Raw genomic sequence first — 15,884 nt, 5'->3', positions numbered from 1 at the left:
TATTACTCTGACAGTCACTTCAACGATCCTTTCCTTTAGACACCTTCCGCCACACTAGCTTACTTGAAGAGATGAATCAAGCTTCCCCTTATTACAGGCAAGCCTGGGTGTCCTGAAGGTTAAGGTGACTTGTGATTGGGATGTGCTATAAATTGCTGTTCAGGGGCAGTGGTTAAATATCCTGAAATCTCATTGTTTGTAGCCAGCATATTGGACTTACTGGACAAACAAATCATTTTCTGACCCACACATACTGATAAAAACACCTTATATCTGAAGTTGTCCATATAGAAACTCAACTTAGGAGGTTCTTTTTCATGTCCAACCAGGTTGTCTTTTGACTGGCCATATTAACAAACAGTAGAATTTGATGCTCTGTCAATAGAAAACATTACCCCTTGCATCTTTCAAAAAGAAAACTTTATGTTAAAAGCCACTTCCACAAATCTCAACAGCTTGTTATACTTGTACTTCCCAAAACTTCGGTGTTCCATGCCCCTGAGCAAAGCGCTTTAAAAGTAGAGATCACTAAGGTTTATGGAAAGGCCTTGGCTTTGCTCCCTTCCTTCCTCCCCAGTAGTGGAGACAAAAATGTTCCCAGCACTCTGATAGGACAGTGAAGTAAGGCATAGATGGGAAAATCTCACCAGGCTTCAGGATTCTAACCACTTGATCCACAGTCTCCTGGGTTCAAAGGTCATCTGGCAAAAGAAAAATCCACAGCTGCCCCTTGCCCCAATGTTCACATCTTCGCAGCATAAGCTGTCTTTTAACAATAGATGTAATTTAAGGTAGGAGGGTTTCCCTGTCCATAGAACCAGCCTGAGTGAAGAAGGATGCTCTTGAAGTAAATAGTCCTTGTTAATTTTTCCACACCTTACTGTGCTTTGCCCATCCTCAACTAATTTAATGAGATCCCGAGGGCCCATCATGTTCAGCATTTGTTTACATAAAAATGATTCATACTTCTGTTGTCAGTGCACAAACAACCACAAACTTGCTTAAAATACTGACATTATTACAAGGGGAATTTACCTCCATTAACAATGTGTCGCCATACATTACAAAGAAAACCTATGTTCGTATTCTCTGCAAAGGGGTGAAATCAGATGGAAAGGAAGTATATTCAAATGGAAAAAGTTTCTGAAGGGGGAAAAAGATTCAGTGCAAATGAATCAGTAGATTGAATGGTGTGGTCTTCTGTAGCCATCATTTTAGTAAAGATGAAGAACCCAAGTCAGACTGTCATTAACCCTCACTGATTTCAGCCTTACTAAAGACAAGGACCAAAAGTCATGACAGCTATGCAAATAACGAAACCAAGCTTTTACACATTCCTCCTGGAGTGAGGTAAGTAGTAGGGAGAAAATATAGGTGTTCACATATTTCTTCAGAGCTGACATGCCCACTAAATATTTGCACAGTTTGCATTTCCATTCCTCTTATGCACAGGGTGACTAAAAACTGTAGCAGCCTGGCTGATTTTCAGTGGTGGGTGTTCATGATTGATTTCCCTTAATATTCTTTTACTTTTTTGGGTAACTTGCACTCTTATTAGTAAACTTTTTTTTTTTTTAGTTAAGCGTAAAAGCCTCCCAAAACCAAGATGAAATATCCTCTTCTACTGTTTCCAGTTTATTCTGAACTGAATGTCTGGATTCCATAATTAATTCCCTAATTAATTTCTGTGTTAATTGGCAAAAACAGTCTACATGAAAATTCAAAAGTACAGGGGTCTGGGATGGCCTTTCTTTAGCTCTTTTAAAGCTGATTTTGTATTTTTTCTGAAGGGATTTTTTTTAAAGCGGAGGGGGAAAAGAATTTGAAAAAGGGGGAAAATGTACTTCACAAAACAATTATAAAAACAGGGACAGGGTACATTTAAGTATTTTGAAAAACTGATAATATCCTACATTAGAGCTAATTTGCTCTCAATAAATGGAAATGCTTTAGTCACAAAACTTGTACTGTACCTGTGGTTATATGGAGCCTTCAGGTTGTGTGTATTTTTTTTCCAGTCAACCGCATGTTTTCAACTTAAGTTTACTTAAAGTTTTACTGAAAAGAAATGTACAAAGACAGCCATTCAATTGAGGATTAATTACTATGGCAACTGAAATGTGGTGACTGAAAAGGGGGAGGATGTATTCTCCCCTCAGCTTCCTGCCAGCTGTCATATTCAACCTCTGCGGCATGAATCCTGGCCAAAATATAGTGTGTGACCAGCCCTAAGAAACTATATCTGTATTTTTATAAATTGGTACAAGTATCACACTATAAAAGAAGACTTAATCCCCTGAATTGGATGACAGACACTTGGCACTCTTGCCTGTGTTTGACAGAGAAATAACTGGATGCTTTGTAGTAAAACCTGGATTAATGGTAAACCTCTCTTTATATTATTGCAGTGTGGTGTAAATGAGAGAACTAAGCATGCTGTCAGTCTAGAAAAAAATGTGCCCTTTGTATACCCAATGCAGGTTTACGTGCTGCTCAGAATACTGTAAATACAAAAGCTGTGTTATTAAGAACTCCTCTTTATCGTATTTGTATTATATTGGCATTTTTTAGATTGCTTAAACAAAGGATTTCCATCAGCTATAGTAGATTTGATTGCAGTGTGTTTATACAGCTTTTTCATCCAGCCAGGAAAGATAGGTTGTTTACAGTGAGTGGACTTTCGGGAGATAACATTCCATTATCCTGCTCTTTCAGGATAGAGAAGTCTATTCTGCTTTAAAGTAATTGTTCCCAAATGATTGGCCTGTAATGTTGTTTCATTAAGGTTACTATTTCAGCATATTATGGAATTAACCCTTTCAATGTAATTTTTAATGTACTATACACAAAATTTTATAAAGCTTATAGTTGTTGGTCAGATGTTGTTCTGAGCTATCTGCAATAATCTGGAGATGGGAGTTGTTTTGAAGTCTTCTGATTTCTAATAGAATAAGCGGTTACCAACTGGTCTTGAGTTGTGAGACAAGCTAGTGGTTCTTTCCCCTTTTCAGCAACAATAATGATGATGATTGATTTGTGGTTAGGTTACGTGATGCACTAAGGCGATATGAATTAATCCCGTTAACTAGCTAAAAACAGAAAAGAGATTGCTGCTGCCCCTGGAAATATCTTCTCTCCATCTGACTGGAGAAGAGGCAGTGAGAAGTAGAAGATTGTGCAGAGCACAGAGACATCTGTCCGTGGTTTACCTGGTAGCCTATTATCAGTACTTTCCCATTCCAAGCTTGAGATCACAATTTCAGGAATGGTGTCTCAGTCTGTGGCTGATCTGATGTTGAGCGTGTCAGAAAGGCAGAGTGTTGAGTGTTGCATGGAAGGGGAGGAAATAGAAAAGCTGTGCTCTGAGGACTTCTGCCTCCTCTGGACTAGTTTGGGCTGTTTCCTGTCCTGACTAAAGAATGTTTCATCTCTGTAGTTGATGGGAACATTCTTGTTGGACAGTTACAGGTAAGTCTAATTAAGGAGTAGTGATTCTTTTTTTAACAGATGAAAATACAAAGTAGTTGAATGCTGACCCCTATATAAACTGGTCTGGTGAAAATGAAACGTATGGCTGAATACAGACTGATATCATGATGTCTGCCTTTGATGTTGGCAGAATCTGTTGATATCTTGACTGTAGCTATATAAAAAGGAACTGCGGCTAATATTGTAAATGGAATCAAACCCTGTCCCTTCACAGAGAGCCACTTGCTTTCATTGGTTTTTACCAGAGGTGTTCCCAAACAAAGAGTTAAATATGAACGTTTCAGAGGACTTCAGTTAACAACCAAAATTTCTGCATCACTCACTATCTCCCCAATCAGTTAGAAGGCTGCAAAGGTGACTGTTTATCACCATTGTGCCCCACTGGTCCCTGAAGCAACCAGAGGCTGGCTCAAGTTCCAGCGCAAGTTAGAGTAGCCTCAGCAATGCTGTAATATGCGCCATTTGATAATTGCTCCCAAGGGGCTGTTACACTAGCTGTGGGATCACTTGAGCAACAGAGCATTCCAGCCCCATCCACACCTTTAACCATTTTCCTGAATTGTCTTCTACATTGTGAGGCAAGTGATGGGGATGTAAAGCTAGCTATACTAGCTCTTTGACATCTAAGGAATCCTTATCGGCTGAGTAAGGGCAGCTTTCTGACTGCTTTGCACCCCAGAAGGGTTGAAATAATGCCGGGGTCAGGTCCTTACTGTTGTTTTATTATTTTTTGTCATTAAATCTTTAAGGAAGTCATGGAAGTAATTTAGTCCCCCAGTTCATTGTAATTTAGAGTTCTGTTGGTTTCTTCATTGTGTGCAGAATATACTTCTATTAAAAGAATTCCAATGATTGAACTGTATGGTGTTATGAAATATTAATTATGTGGGGACAGACTCAGAACCCCTTGCTCATACTAGTGAGCAAGTGCTCTAATTGACTTCAAAAAGTGTACCACAGAATTAGGACTGATAATGGATGTGAAATTGCAGGGAGCTGATTTCCTTTTGGAAGAAATTAAGTTGAGGAATTGAATATTGGGGTTTGTAATTACATTAAGAACTTTCCTAATAGTCTGTATTACAAGTACAACAGATCAAAACAATTGTAGCAGCTTTATTTTTACATATAATTTTAGTCCCCCTTACTTAAAGGCAATGTTAACTTCAGGAGCCATTTTAAAACATAATCCTTACAGTTTGTATCTTAAATATTGTGGTGACAGACACCTTAGATTAGATGGACACTAACACTTGTAATTATCTTCATTATTTGATGAGCTATAGATAAAAGAACAATTCTGCTTTCAGACTACCAGATATGAGGCAAGTGTATTATGGTATAACAGTAGTTGTCCCATGGTTATTGATGAAGCTAGCTATTTTGTGATATTGGATGTATGAATCATATTGAAGAGGGACTAGATAATGTATATGATCTCTAAGGAAGAATGATGCTGACTGCATTATTCTTTGAGCAGCTTCTTGCTTGCAGAGTAGTGGAGAGAGAGAGCCTTGCTCCATGCTTATCTGTCTAGACGTGGATGGTAGAAGAGACCAAAAATGAAGTGAACAAGAGTAATCTCAAGTTGCAGATTTTATATGCTCTAGCAAATACAGAAAACATACCCAGATACAATGAAAACTGGATAAGAAAGTTTCTAAAGAAGTATAATGAAAGGTGGCAACTCATATGTAATATGAGAAAAGCCATTGGAAAGAAAAGCAGAGGAAGATTTTAAGGAGAGAGGGGAGGGAAAAGAAGTAAACAGACTATTTGGGACTGTGAATGAGCCCCAATGGGAAATTCAGTCGTCCAAAGTCTGTGGACCTTCAGGACATGGTGCAGACTCCATCTGTTCTCTCAGCTTTTGAAGGGATTGGGGTTAGGCATGAGGCAGAATGGGTATTTGCTTGTTGTTTTATTGTGAGTAGATGTTAAGGAGACAGTCCGACTGGATTTCTCTATTATATTTCATAATTTATATGACTGATGGCAGGGCATCTAGAAATTTGAATTGTTAGTTTTGTTTGTTTTTGGAAATGAAAATTAGATAATGAAACTGTGCAAGGAAAGGCATCCCTTTGATTATCAGCAGGTAAGTATGCCCACTGGTCTGTGATGGGATGTTAGATGAGAAGGGATCTAAGTTACTACAGAGAATTCTTTCCTGGGTGCTGACTGGTGAGTCTTGCCCACATGCTCAGGGTTTAACTGATCGTCATATTTGGGGTCGGGAAGGAGTTTTCCTCCAGGGCAGATTGGCAGAGGCCCTGGAGGTTTTTTGCCTTCCTCTGCAGCATGGGGCATGGGTCACTTGCTGGAGGATTCTCTGCAGCTTGAGGTCTTCAAACATCAATTTGAGGACTTCAATAACTCAGACATAGGTTAGGGGGTTGTTATAGAAGTGAATGGGTGAGATTGTGTGGCTGCACTGTGCAGGAGGTCAGACTGGATGATCATAATGGTCCCTTCTGACCTTAAAGTCTGAGTCTATCCTACATATCTGGTGGTGATTTCATGTATCCTTGAATGGAGAAGCTAGTTAACACTGCTCTGGCCATGATGAGGGAAAAGATGCACAGGGGAAATGATGGCTGGAAGCCTGTATGTTGCAAGAAAACTGCTGCAGGGTGATAGTTTGAGTGGGTGAACAGGCAGTAAGTTAGAGAGAGAGTCAGTCCCAGACAGTATATTTATGCTGAAATACTTTAACATGTGAAGTCCCACAGTTTTTTGAAGGAAATTCATTGTCATTGAAGCAGCCTGGAGAAATGAGGAATTGCCACAGGGTTCGGAACTATCTAGAAAAAATTCCCATTGCACAATCACCCATGTAGCTGAATGCGACACATGCTCATGTAGAGTACCATCCCTGATGCCCCCATTTCTAGTCTGTTCTGACTCCAGCCCTAGCAAAAATCCATAGCAGCAATTCATTTTGCAGCCAGATTGACTCAGTCATAGGTGAGGAGGGAGCTGAATGGGCCCCCACACTTATTTGCCTGAAGTTCCATAAGATGTAGGGCCACCCCTGCTTGGTGTACAGTAGCATGCACCTTGCAGGAAGCAAGTATATGAAAGTTGTATACCTTCAAAAGTGGACATGGATATGATCACAGAAAATAATTGTATTTACGTAGGCCTGTTATAATTTTAAAAGATCTCTCTCACTTTGGAGTGAGAGGGTATTTAGATTATCACACATTGCTAAAAGATGTCTGAGTTTCATTGAGAATTGAAGATAGAATGTCAAGCTGGAAGCAATGACTGTCAAGTCACCCCCTTTGGACATGCCCCAGTTTCACTCATTCTTACCTTCAGTTCTGAAAGTACATGTGAAGGTAAGGACTGAGTGAAGGCTGTGGGACTTGAAATATGCAGATGCTGCCATTTTTACTGGACCTTTTGAGAGTTTTCAAAACATACATATACACACACACCTACTTATATCTTCCTATCACAAAAGACAGTTTTCTCTATTCATTCTTCATTTTCTATGCATGTCTCTTCATCTCAAACTTATAAGCAGGGGTTTGGTCATTGGAAAACTGATGTATGTTTTGAATACTCTGTGCAGAAGAAGTGGAATATGAAGAGGTCAAAATAACTGCTTTCTCCGGAAGTATTTTTAATCAATGACGTAGTCTTAAAGGTTGTAGAGCACTTAACATAATTCTCCCGACGTTCCCCAGTCTGTGTTTGCTGGTGCAACATAGGGAAGTCTTTTTACAGCAGGTACTATTGCACAGTCATGGAAGAGATAGTGAAACAAGATGAAGGTGAGGAGGGGAGAATGACTGCGTTGCCACATGCACCTTTCCCCACATTTAACTGGGGCCTCGCAATCTCATTTAATTGGGCATACAGCAGCTCTCAGTTTGAGATGTCTGTCTAAACTCAGTTTCTTATCCTTAACCCTCACATTTTTCCACACATGGCGATACTGTCCAGTTCCTTAAGGTTTATTTCGTTAAGTTAACTTTATAGGATGCAAAAATATTGACTGATACTTGAATTGGTAGATGAAGGGCTTTCATCTCTGACACTGACTTTACCCTGTAGGGTTTTGTTTGAAAATGTATTGTCAATCTTTAGTGATTCAGTTTAGACTACATTTGGCAGATTTTCCTCTGACAGAGTGTGGACAACTGTGACGGACTAGATTGAATCTAGTCAATTGCATGTAAATAATTTCTTGCTTTTGGTGCTACATAGGCAACATTACTTTGCTATAGCACTGGACCTTTCTCCTAATATATTGGTTTGAGAGGAAGGAAGCTGTGAGAAATGTAATAAAAAGAGAGAGTTTCAAATCATTTAGCACGAGTGCAATGAATTTGTTGGAGGACGAATAAGCCTGTGGTCAGTTAGTTAGGGGAGGCTTTAACGTCTTGGATGGTAATGTAGTTACATGCCCTGCAAATATATGTTGCAGCAACACCAAACTTATTGACCTCATCAGAATAGTGTCAATTTGCCACTCTACTGGTTGCTTTCTTTTTCAAAAATATGTATTAAATTGAGAGCCAAAGACAAAGTAAATACATTTAAGCAGGCTAATTAGAAAATGTGGTAAACTACATGGGGAAACTTTTTACCATGGAAGTATCATATCTCTGAATGATAGTGTATTGATTGACCAGAGTCCTCATGGGTTTCCTCATTCTGTCTTCAGATGTGTTTAAAAATATTTTGCACATCATCATGTATTTGGAATTTTTAAGCATATGCATTTTCTTTCAATTAAATTGGGAGAAAATGGTTGAACACATTACTTCATATCCAGGTGTTGTCTGGAATCTTAATCCTGGGGGAAAGAACTCAGGCTGTGTTTGGCAACACATTTGAAAATTTGTAGATATATATTAACTCTTTCTTCTGGTTTAATGCAATAGAATGCCACTTCACATTTCATTATACAACACTACCCAAAATTCACATGCACAAGTCAGCAGTACTCTTCCCACTTTTCAGCAAAGATCTAAAAGATTGGGAAATGAGGATTTTATCACTAAAATTTTGTTACTCTTTCAAAATATCCAGCAGTATATTTACTAGTTTTATTATACAGTAGTATTTAAAAAATCAGAACTAAACTACATGCACAAAATATGACTTGTGATACAGGATTCTGGCTTTTTTATTGTTTTGTTCATTTCTTCACTTGGTCACAGAATTCAGTAATGCATAATGGGTCTCCCATTCTCTAATGTGAATTGGTACAGTTTTACTGGTTTTTATAAGATTTTAGTATAGTGTTATAAATTATGCTTTCTCATATAAGAATCTGCTAGCCCATTTAAAAGATTCTTCTCTTGTGGGCTTCCATAAGAATGGCCATACTGGAACAAACCAATGGTCCATCTAGCCCAATATCCTGTCTTCTGACAGTGGCCAGTGCCATATGCTTCAGAGGGAGTCAACAGAACAAGACAATTTATCAAGTGATCCATCCCCTGTCATCCACTCCTTGCTTCTAGCAGTTAGAGGTTTTAGGGACATCCAGAGCATGGAATTGCATCCCTGACTATCTTATCTAATAGGAACATATGTAATTCTTTTTTTAACCCAGTTATACTTTTGGACTTCACAACATCCCCTGGCAATAAGTTTCACCGGTTGACTGTGCAATGTATGAAGAAGTACCTCCTCATGTTTGTTTTAAACCTGCTGCCTATTACTTTCACTGAGTGACCCATGCTTCTTGTGTTATGTGAAATAAATAACACTTCCCTGTTCACGTTCTCCACACCATTCATGATTTTATAGACCTTTATCATATCTCTCCTTTTTTGTTTCTTTTCCAAGCTGAACAGTCTGTCTTTTTAATCTCTCCTCATATGGAAACTTACATACCCCTAATCATTTTTGTTGCCTTTCTCTGTATTTTTTCAATTCTAATCTCTCTGCTTCTGAGATAAGGCAACCAGAATTCCATGCAACATTCAAGATCTTGTATGTGGCATTATATTTTCTGTCTTAGCATCTGTCACTTTCCTAATGGTTCCTAACGTTGTTAGTTGTTGTTGTTTTTTTTTCCTTCTGCTGCACATTGAGCAGTTACCTTTAGAGAACTGTCCATGATGACTCCAAGATCTCATTCTTGAGTGGTGACAGCTAATTTAGACCCAGTCATTTTGTATGTATGATTGGGATGTTTTCCATTGTGCGTTATTTTGCATTTATAATATCATTGAATTTCATCTGGCATTTTGTGGCCAATTTTTTGTGAGATCCCTTTGTAATTCTTCTTAGTCAGTTTGGGCTTAACTGTCTTGAATAATTTTGTATCATCTGCAAACGTTGCCACCCCCTTTTCCAAATCATTTGTTGAACTGCACTAGTCCCAGTACAGATCCTTGGGGGATGACACTATTTACCTCTCTCTCCAATGTGAAAACGGACCCTTTATTTCTACCTTTTGCTTCCTATCTTTTAACCAGTTACGGATCCATGAGAGGACCTTCCCTCTTATTATATAACCTCTTTATCCCGTGACTGCTTACTTTGCTTATAAGAGCCTTTGGTGAGGGATCGTGTCAAAGGTTTTCTGAAAGTCCAAGTACTCCATATCACCTTGGTCTTTAAGAGGCTTGTTGACCCTCTTAAAGAATTCTAATAGATTTTGTGAGGTGTGATTTCCCTTTACAAAAGCCATGTTGACTCTTCCTCAACGTCTTGTATTCATCTAGGTATCTGATAATTCTTTTTGTTGTTATAGTTTCAACCAATTTCCCTGATACTGAAGTTAGACTTACTGGCCTGTAATTGTCAGGCTCACCTCTGGAGCCTTTTTTTAAAATGATCATTGCATTAACTATCTTCCAGTCAGCTAGTGCAGATGCTGATTTAAGTGATAGATTACATGGCACAGTTAGTAGGTCTGTAATTTCATATTTGAGTTCCTTCAGAACATCTGGTCCTGATGACTTATTACTGTTTAATTTATAAATTTGTTCCAAAACCTCTTCTTGACCCCTCAATCTGAGACAGTTCCTCAGATGTGTCTCTGAAAAAGAATGGCTTAAGTGTGGGAATCTCATCATCCACTGCAGTGAAGACAGATGCAACAGATTCATATACCTTCTCCACAACAGCCTTGTCTTCCTTGAGTGCTCCTTTCGCACCTCCATCATCCAGTAGCTCCACAGACTATTTGTCAGGCTTCCTGCTTTGATGTATTTTTTGAAAAAATTACTTAGTTTTTTATTTTGCTACTTGCTCTTCAGGTGTTATACTTTGACATCTGACTTGCCAGAGTTTATGCTCCTTTCTGTCTTCCTCACTATGATTTGACTTCAAATTTTTAAAGTATGTCTTTTTGTCTCTAACTGCCTCTTTTACTCTGTTTAGCCATGGCAGCATTTTTTGGTCCTCTTACTGATTTTTTTTTAAACTTAAATCTTATTCCAAAGTCAGAGTATTCTATGGAATACTTGTAAGTGAGCATGGCATTTTACAAATATGATGGTCTCTGTAACAAGGAGTTTGCAATCTTAAGGTCCAATCCTATAAAAGGATATGATTGTATCAAGTCCCATGCAGTTCAGTAGGTCTTTGCAAAAATGGTGCCTAATTCAGATGTATACAATATATGAGATAATACAAATGAAAGAGGCCAATGATGTAATGTCAGCATGGAATTTGGTGCAGGAGGGCTTATAACAAATGATGTGGGTTTGAAGGTGGAGCGGAAAAGCCCTTGAGGAACAAGAAAAGGGTAGCTGTTGACAGGAAGTTGCTGGCATGAAATAGGCTTGAAGCAGAGGGTAAGAGAAGAAGCCAAGCAGCCATGAAGAGAGGGGACTAGAAAGAACATCAGTAATGTGAAAGTGAAAAGGAAGAAATGAGAGTAGGCTTGATGAGAGTAATACATAGAAATCCAATTCAAAGCACAAACAAAACAAGAAAGGAGCAGCCAAAATATTCCTGTGAAGTTTTTGGTTATTTTAACAGTAATTATAATATGAAAAATTGATATTTGAAAGTAAACAAACAACAAAAAAAAATTTCAAATGATTCATGGAATATTTTCACTTACCTACATGCAAAACATATTGCTGCATTTAGGCCTTATCCCAGCTATAATTGAAGTTAATGGTCTTGATAAGGCCCTGAGAGAGTTTGAAGATTTCTTAAGAAAAGCTACACTATAACCCTCTATTCTTGCCTAAAAGTTCATGTTTGTCATTTTCGAAAAGTGTTATTTGGGTTTAGACTTTGTTCATAATTTTATCAAATTCAAATCCTTTTCACAAATTCAAATAATGCCAGTAGTTCTACATCAACATAAATTGGTGGTGGGTCCATTTTACCAGTTGGCTTTTGTCCAGAAGACTGAATTAAGACATTCAAAGGTAATTCATAGTTGCTTTAGGCTTCCACTAGCATTAGCGCTTGGGAAATGGTGTTTACAGTAATTTTTTCTACCTCCATGCAGAAACCATGACCAGTTAATTTGGGCAGGGTAAGAGTTTCACAGACTTTTGTAAACACATTTAAAAGTTTTTGTCCTTTTAGAATTACAGATGCCATTTGTGAGAGTTTATTTACAGTAAGCAGTATGTTTCTACAGTAATTCTGGTTCTTTGCAAAGACTAGCAAGTTTATGACTTTTAGTGTGTTTACAAGATTTGGCTTTTTCCCAAAGAGAGATTTTTAATCTTCTGTGTTTGAACAGATGTGTAAACCAAAGCATTGCTGCCTCATCTATTCCATGTTCTCTAATGAAAGGAAATAAATGGATGAAAAATTAGGGAGTTATAAAGTACTTTTAAGGAAGACATTGACATGACTAGACTAGTACTGTACACCAGCTATGTTTGTTTGCTTTAATTAAATTATATAATTTTAATATAACTCCTGATTCCCTGAGGAAGAAAGATGAATACTAGACATTTTCTGAGAGCATTCTTTCTACTGCAAATATTTTGCATTTAAATATCTGACCCATCAAAATAAATTATTTTGAAGCCAACCTTTAGGCTTTCTCTTAAAATGTATTACACATTTTAAATTTACACAAATATCCATTTGTATTCAAACAATAATTATACAATATGTAAATATTTAAAAATATACACAGTAATATTTTTAAAATATTTAGAATATATGAGGTGTTATTTATAGCTTGTCTGTTTGCTGAGTAATATCATTATAAAATTCCTTTGGAGAACTGAAGACCTTGTTTTTTTTAACTTGGAGCCTTGACTTCAGTTTTGGTAGTCTATGTAAGAGTCCACTGCAGCATTGATGATTGGAGTTGTGCACTTACCTTGTCAAAGTAAAAGTTTAAATCTTTGGTCTCTTAATTTGTTTGTTTTCATTGTCAGAGCCTCCCCATCCAGGCAAGTTGGGTCTGTATTTTGCCAAAGTAATATAATGAGAACAGATGTGAGATCCTAGGGTCTAAGAACATTGCAAACAGTCCCATGGAAGTTAGGAAATGGGCATGCATCAAATAAAAATTGATTGAGGAAAATATCATAGATAGGAAATCAAACTAGGATATTAAGTAACTGAAAATTCTGCACAAGGCAAGTATACATGTAACAAAACCATTAATAAACAGAAACTAAATGGAAATTTAGATGGCCCATATAATCTTGCTAAATGAAGCAAGGAAGAAATGAGGATGTATTTGAGTCACTGCCATAATTTTAATGTGTGAGTAGGTTCTTTGTATTATGATGCAGGTTCCAGCTGAGTTTGGGGCCCCATTTTGCCAGGCATTGTACTAGCATTTAGTGAAAGATTCAATGTATTTATCCTCACTACACCCTTGTGAAGTAGGGAAGTGCTATTATCCCAGTTTTACAGGTGGGGAACTGAGACGCAGTGACTTGCTCAAAGTCACAGAGGAAGTTTGTGACATGTCAGGGAATTGATGTTGGGTCTCCTGAGTCCCAGGCTAGCAGACTAACTGCTACACCATGGCTAATTGTGAAATTAGAGTGATCAGAACAGAATTACTACATATTTGAAAAAAAGTCCTATGAAATATGGACAAATAATGTTTTCTATTTCTCTTTTTGTTAGAGAGAGACGGAAACCCAAGAAGCCATATCAGCAAAAAATAACATTAAGAGACAACAGCAAATAAGTGACAACACTAAGCAATCTCACCTTTGTATTGTACATCCTGCAATTCAGAAGAAAAAAAAGGCACACAGAATAGGTGCAACCACCTTTTTGATTGGAGAGACCCCCAAAAGCATTCGCAGGTGAGACTCGTAAGGTGGGAGGATGAGGAAGAAGTAGAGATTACAGAGAACTTTACTTTAGGAAGTCGTGTAATTTTTTCATTTTGTCAAACTTAAGTCAGACACAGGTGGGCAAAAGGCAGGGCTGGGTTATTGATGACTTTCTGTGACAAGAGCAGAAGTAATTGGAAACTTTGCCTTTATACTGTAGCTTATACAGCGCAACACTTTTGCCATACTTGCTGAATTAAAATATAGACGTGAATTACTTGAAACAGGACACATGATGTTTTGTGTTTCAGTTAACATTGTGGAAGTTTGATAAATTTCAAATTGAGGTAGTTTGAAGACCTCCAACTGGATTTATAGGGCCAAAATAATTCCAGCCTAACTTGTGTAAAGTCAATAGCTTTACATCAGGAAAGAATTTTGGTCCATTTTGCATTGGTTTAGAGCAGTGTTTCTCAATCTGTAGCCAGCAGGCTGCTTATGGCCCAATCAGCACACAGTTGCAGCCCATGTGACATCCTCAGGGCCATACAGATATTACGTATATTGTGTGGATGTGGCCCACATAACATATAGCGAGCAGCATATGCGGCCTCCCGTGGTAAATAGGTTGAGAACCACAGTTTAGACACATTGCAGTATGTGCAATTAGAATCTTATTTTTATGGGTCCAGTTGTGCAGTTGTTAGTCAGAACTCTCAGCAATTTAAATGGGAGTTTTGCCTGATTAAGGACTACAGATGTGGCCCCTCAAGTCATGTGGCGATACACAACTGTGTTATTTTCCTTAATCTGAAAAAAGCAGATCAATACCCTCCTACCTTCCTCACAAGGGTGTTAAGATTCAGTGAATATTCTCAGATAAAAGCTATTAATGTGGAGTTGAGAACGAAAGTGCTTATTAGTAAATTTAACATTTTAAAAATTCCTGCATTTAATTAATCTAAAAACAAACATTATAAACCCATGAAATTAAGAGTTAAGGTTAGATTTAAAAGAAATCCAAACGTTGTTAAAGAATGGGAAAGCAATATCTATGCAATTAAGATTGAGACATTTTGTGCCTGGTGTTTCAGATTAGAAGAAACTGACCTTTAAAATGTATTTGATTTTTTTTTTCATATTTTTAATCCTGTCACTACTAGGTAGAGTTAAGATTGTTTGGGTACTTCTACTCATTTAGATTCTCTGAAGTTTTTAACTCAGAATAAGTGCTTCGAGAGGGTGCGATATATTCTTCATACATTACAAAAAAGTTAAATCCCTGCTTTAAGTGCGAAGCTCACCTCTTCCTTAACTATGGAAACACTCCTAGTGCATCTAGAATTTGTGAAGTAGTTCGAAATTTTAGACAGTAGGTTTTATACAAGTTGTTTACTTAAAGAATACACAGTTTGTCTCTGCTTTTAAGTCGACAAAGAGGGTAGTAACTTGTTGATATGTGAAAAGTTGGTCTTTACTAGCAAAAATTGTATTGAAATGATTGTTTCAGCAGTTCTTTAACTTTGAAAAGCCTGAATTTCACTTATTCCAAAATAGAGATGAAATGTTTAAAGATTTTACTTATTACAGTGCCCTAGCTAGGACTATAACTCTTTAAATAAGTAAACACTTATTTTTTAAAAATTCATTATGGAACAAACAGTCGTGTTGACAAGAGATTGAAGTTCTAATTTTTGGAAAATGCAGTGTTACCTATTTTAGGGAAGTGAATATTTAAAACCATTCAAAAATGTGCAAAGTGTTGTGATTTGCTGTCTGTCAGGTGTAGTTTATGACTTGTCTGTGAAAATGTACTTAAGGAAAAATTAATTCCGTTTTTAATCAGATACAGGAAGTTCTTTTTAAATGTTTTATTTAAATCTGAACAGTGTTTATTTTAGAAATGGAATTTTGGCAAGTGATGAATCTATAATGTGTTTAACAGCAGGTGCCAGTGTGTGGGAGGGAAGGAAGATGTAGTCTTCTCCTTGAGGGGGTTAGGCTTTGAAAGATTTCTCTTTTCCTGCTAATTTGAGAATGTACCCAGACAGTAGTCTATTTCACTGCCAATCAGGATGTATAAAATAAATGACTTGCTGAAAATCAGAATTTTGGGCTCTTAAACAAATCTGATATTCCAATTCTTGTTGAAACTTAAATGAGAATTTACAGCCATCAGTCTTGAGGCTGAGCTCAAAT

The 15,884-nt window shown here is 37.4% G+C and overlaps 1 protein-coding gene across 1 annotated transcript in view; it reads left to right on the top strand.

The window, feature by feature from the left end:
• ERCC6L2 (ERCC excision repair 6 like 2) overlaps positions 1–15,884 on the top strand; it is an 81,378-nt gene that overhangs the window by 55,767 nt on the left and 9,727 nt on the right. Inside the window, exon 14 of the mRNA XM_075067212.1 lies at positions 13,531–13,715. Within this exon, the coding sequence (XP_074923313.1) occupies positions 13,531–13,715 (185 nt within the window). The remainder of the gene's footprint in view (positions 1–13,530; positions 13,716–15,884) is intronic.

Source organism: Chelonoidis abingdonii, chromosome 6, assembly GCF_003597395.2.
Source record: "Chelonoidis abingdonii isolate Lonesome George chromosome 6, CheloAbing_2.0, whole genome shotgun sequence".
Lineage (NCBI taxonomy): Eukaryota > Metazoa > Chordata > Testudines > Testudinidae > Chelonoidis > Chelonoidis abingdonii.
The sequence above is the reverse complement of the archived record's forward strand: the minus strand, read 5'-3'. Positions and strand labels throughout refer to the sequence as shown.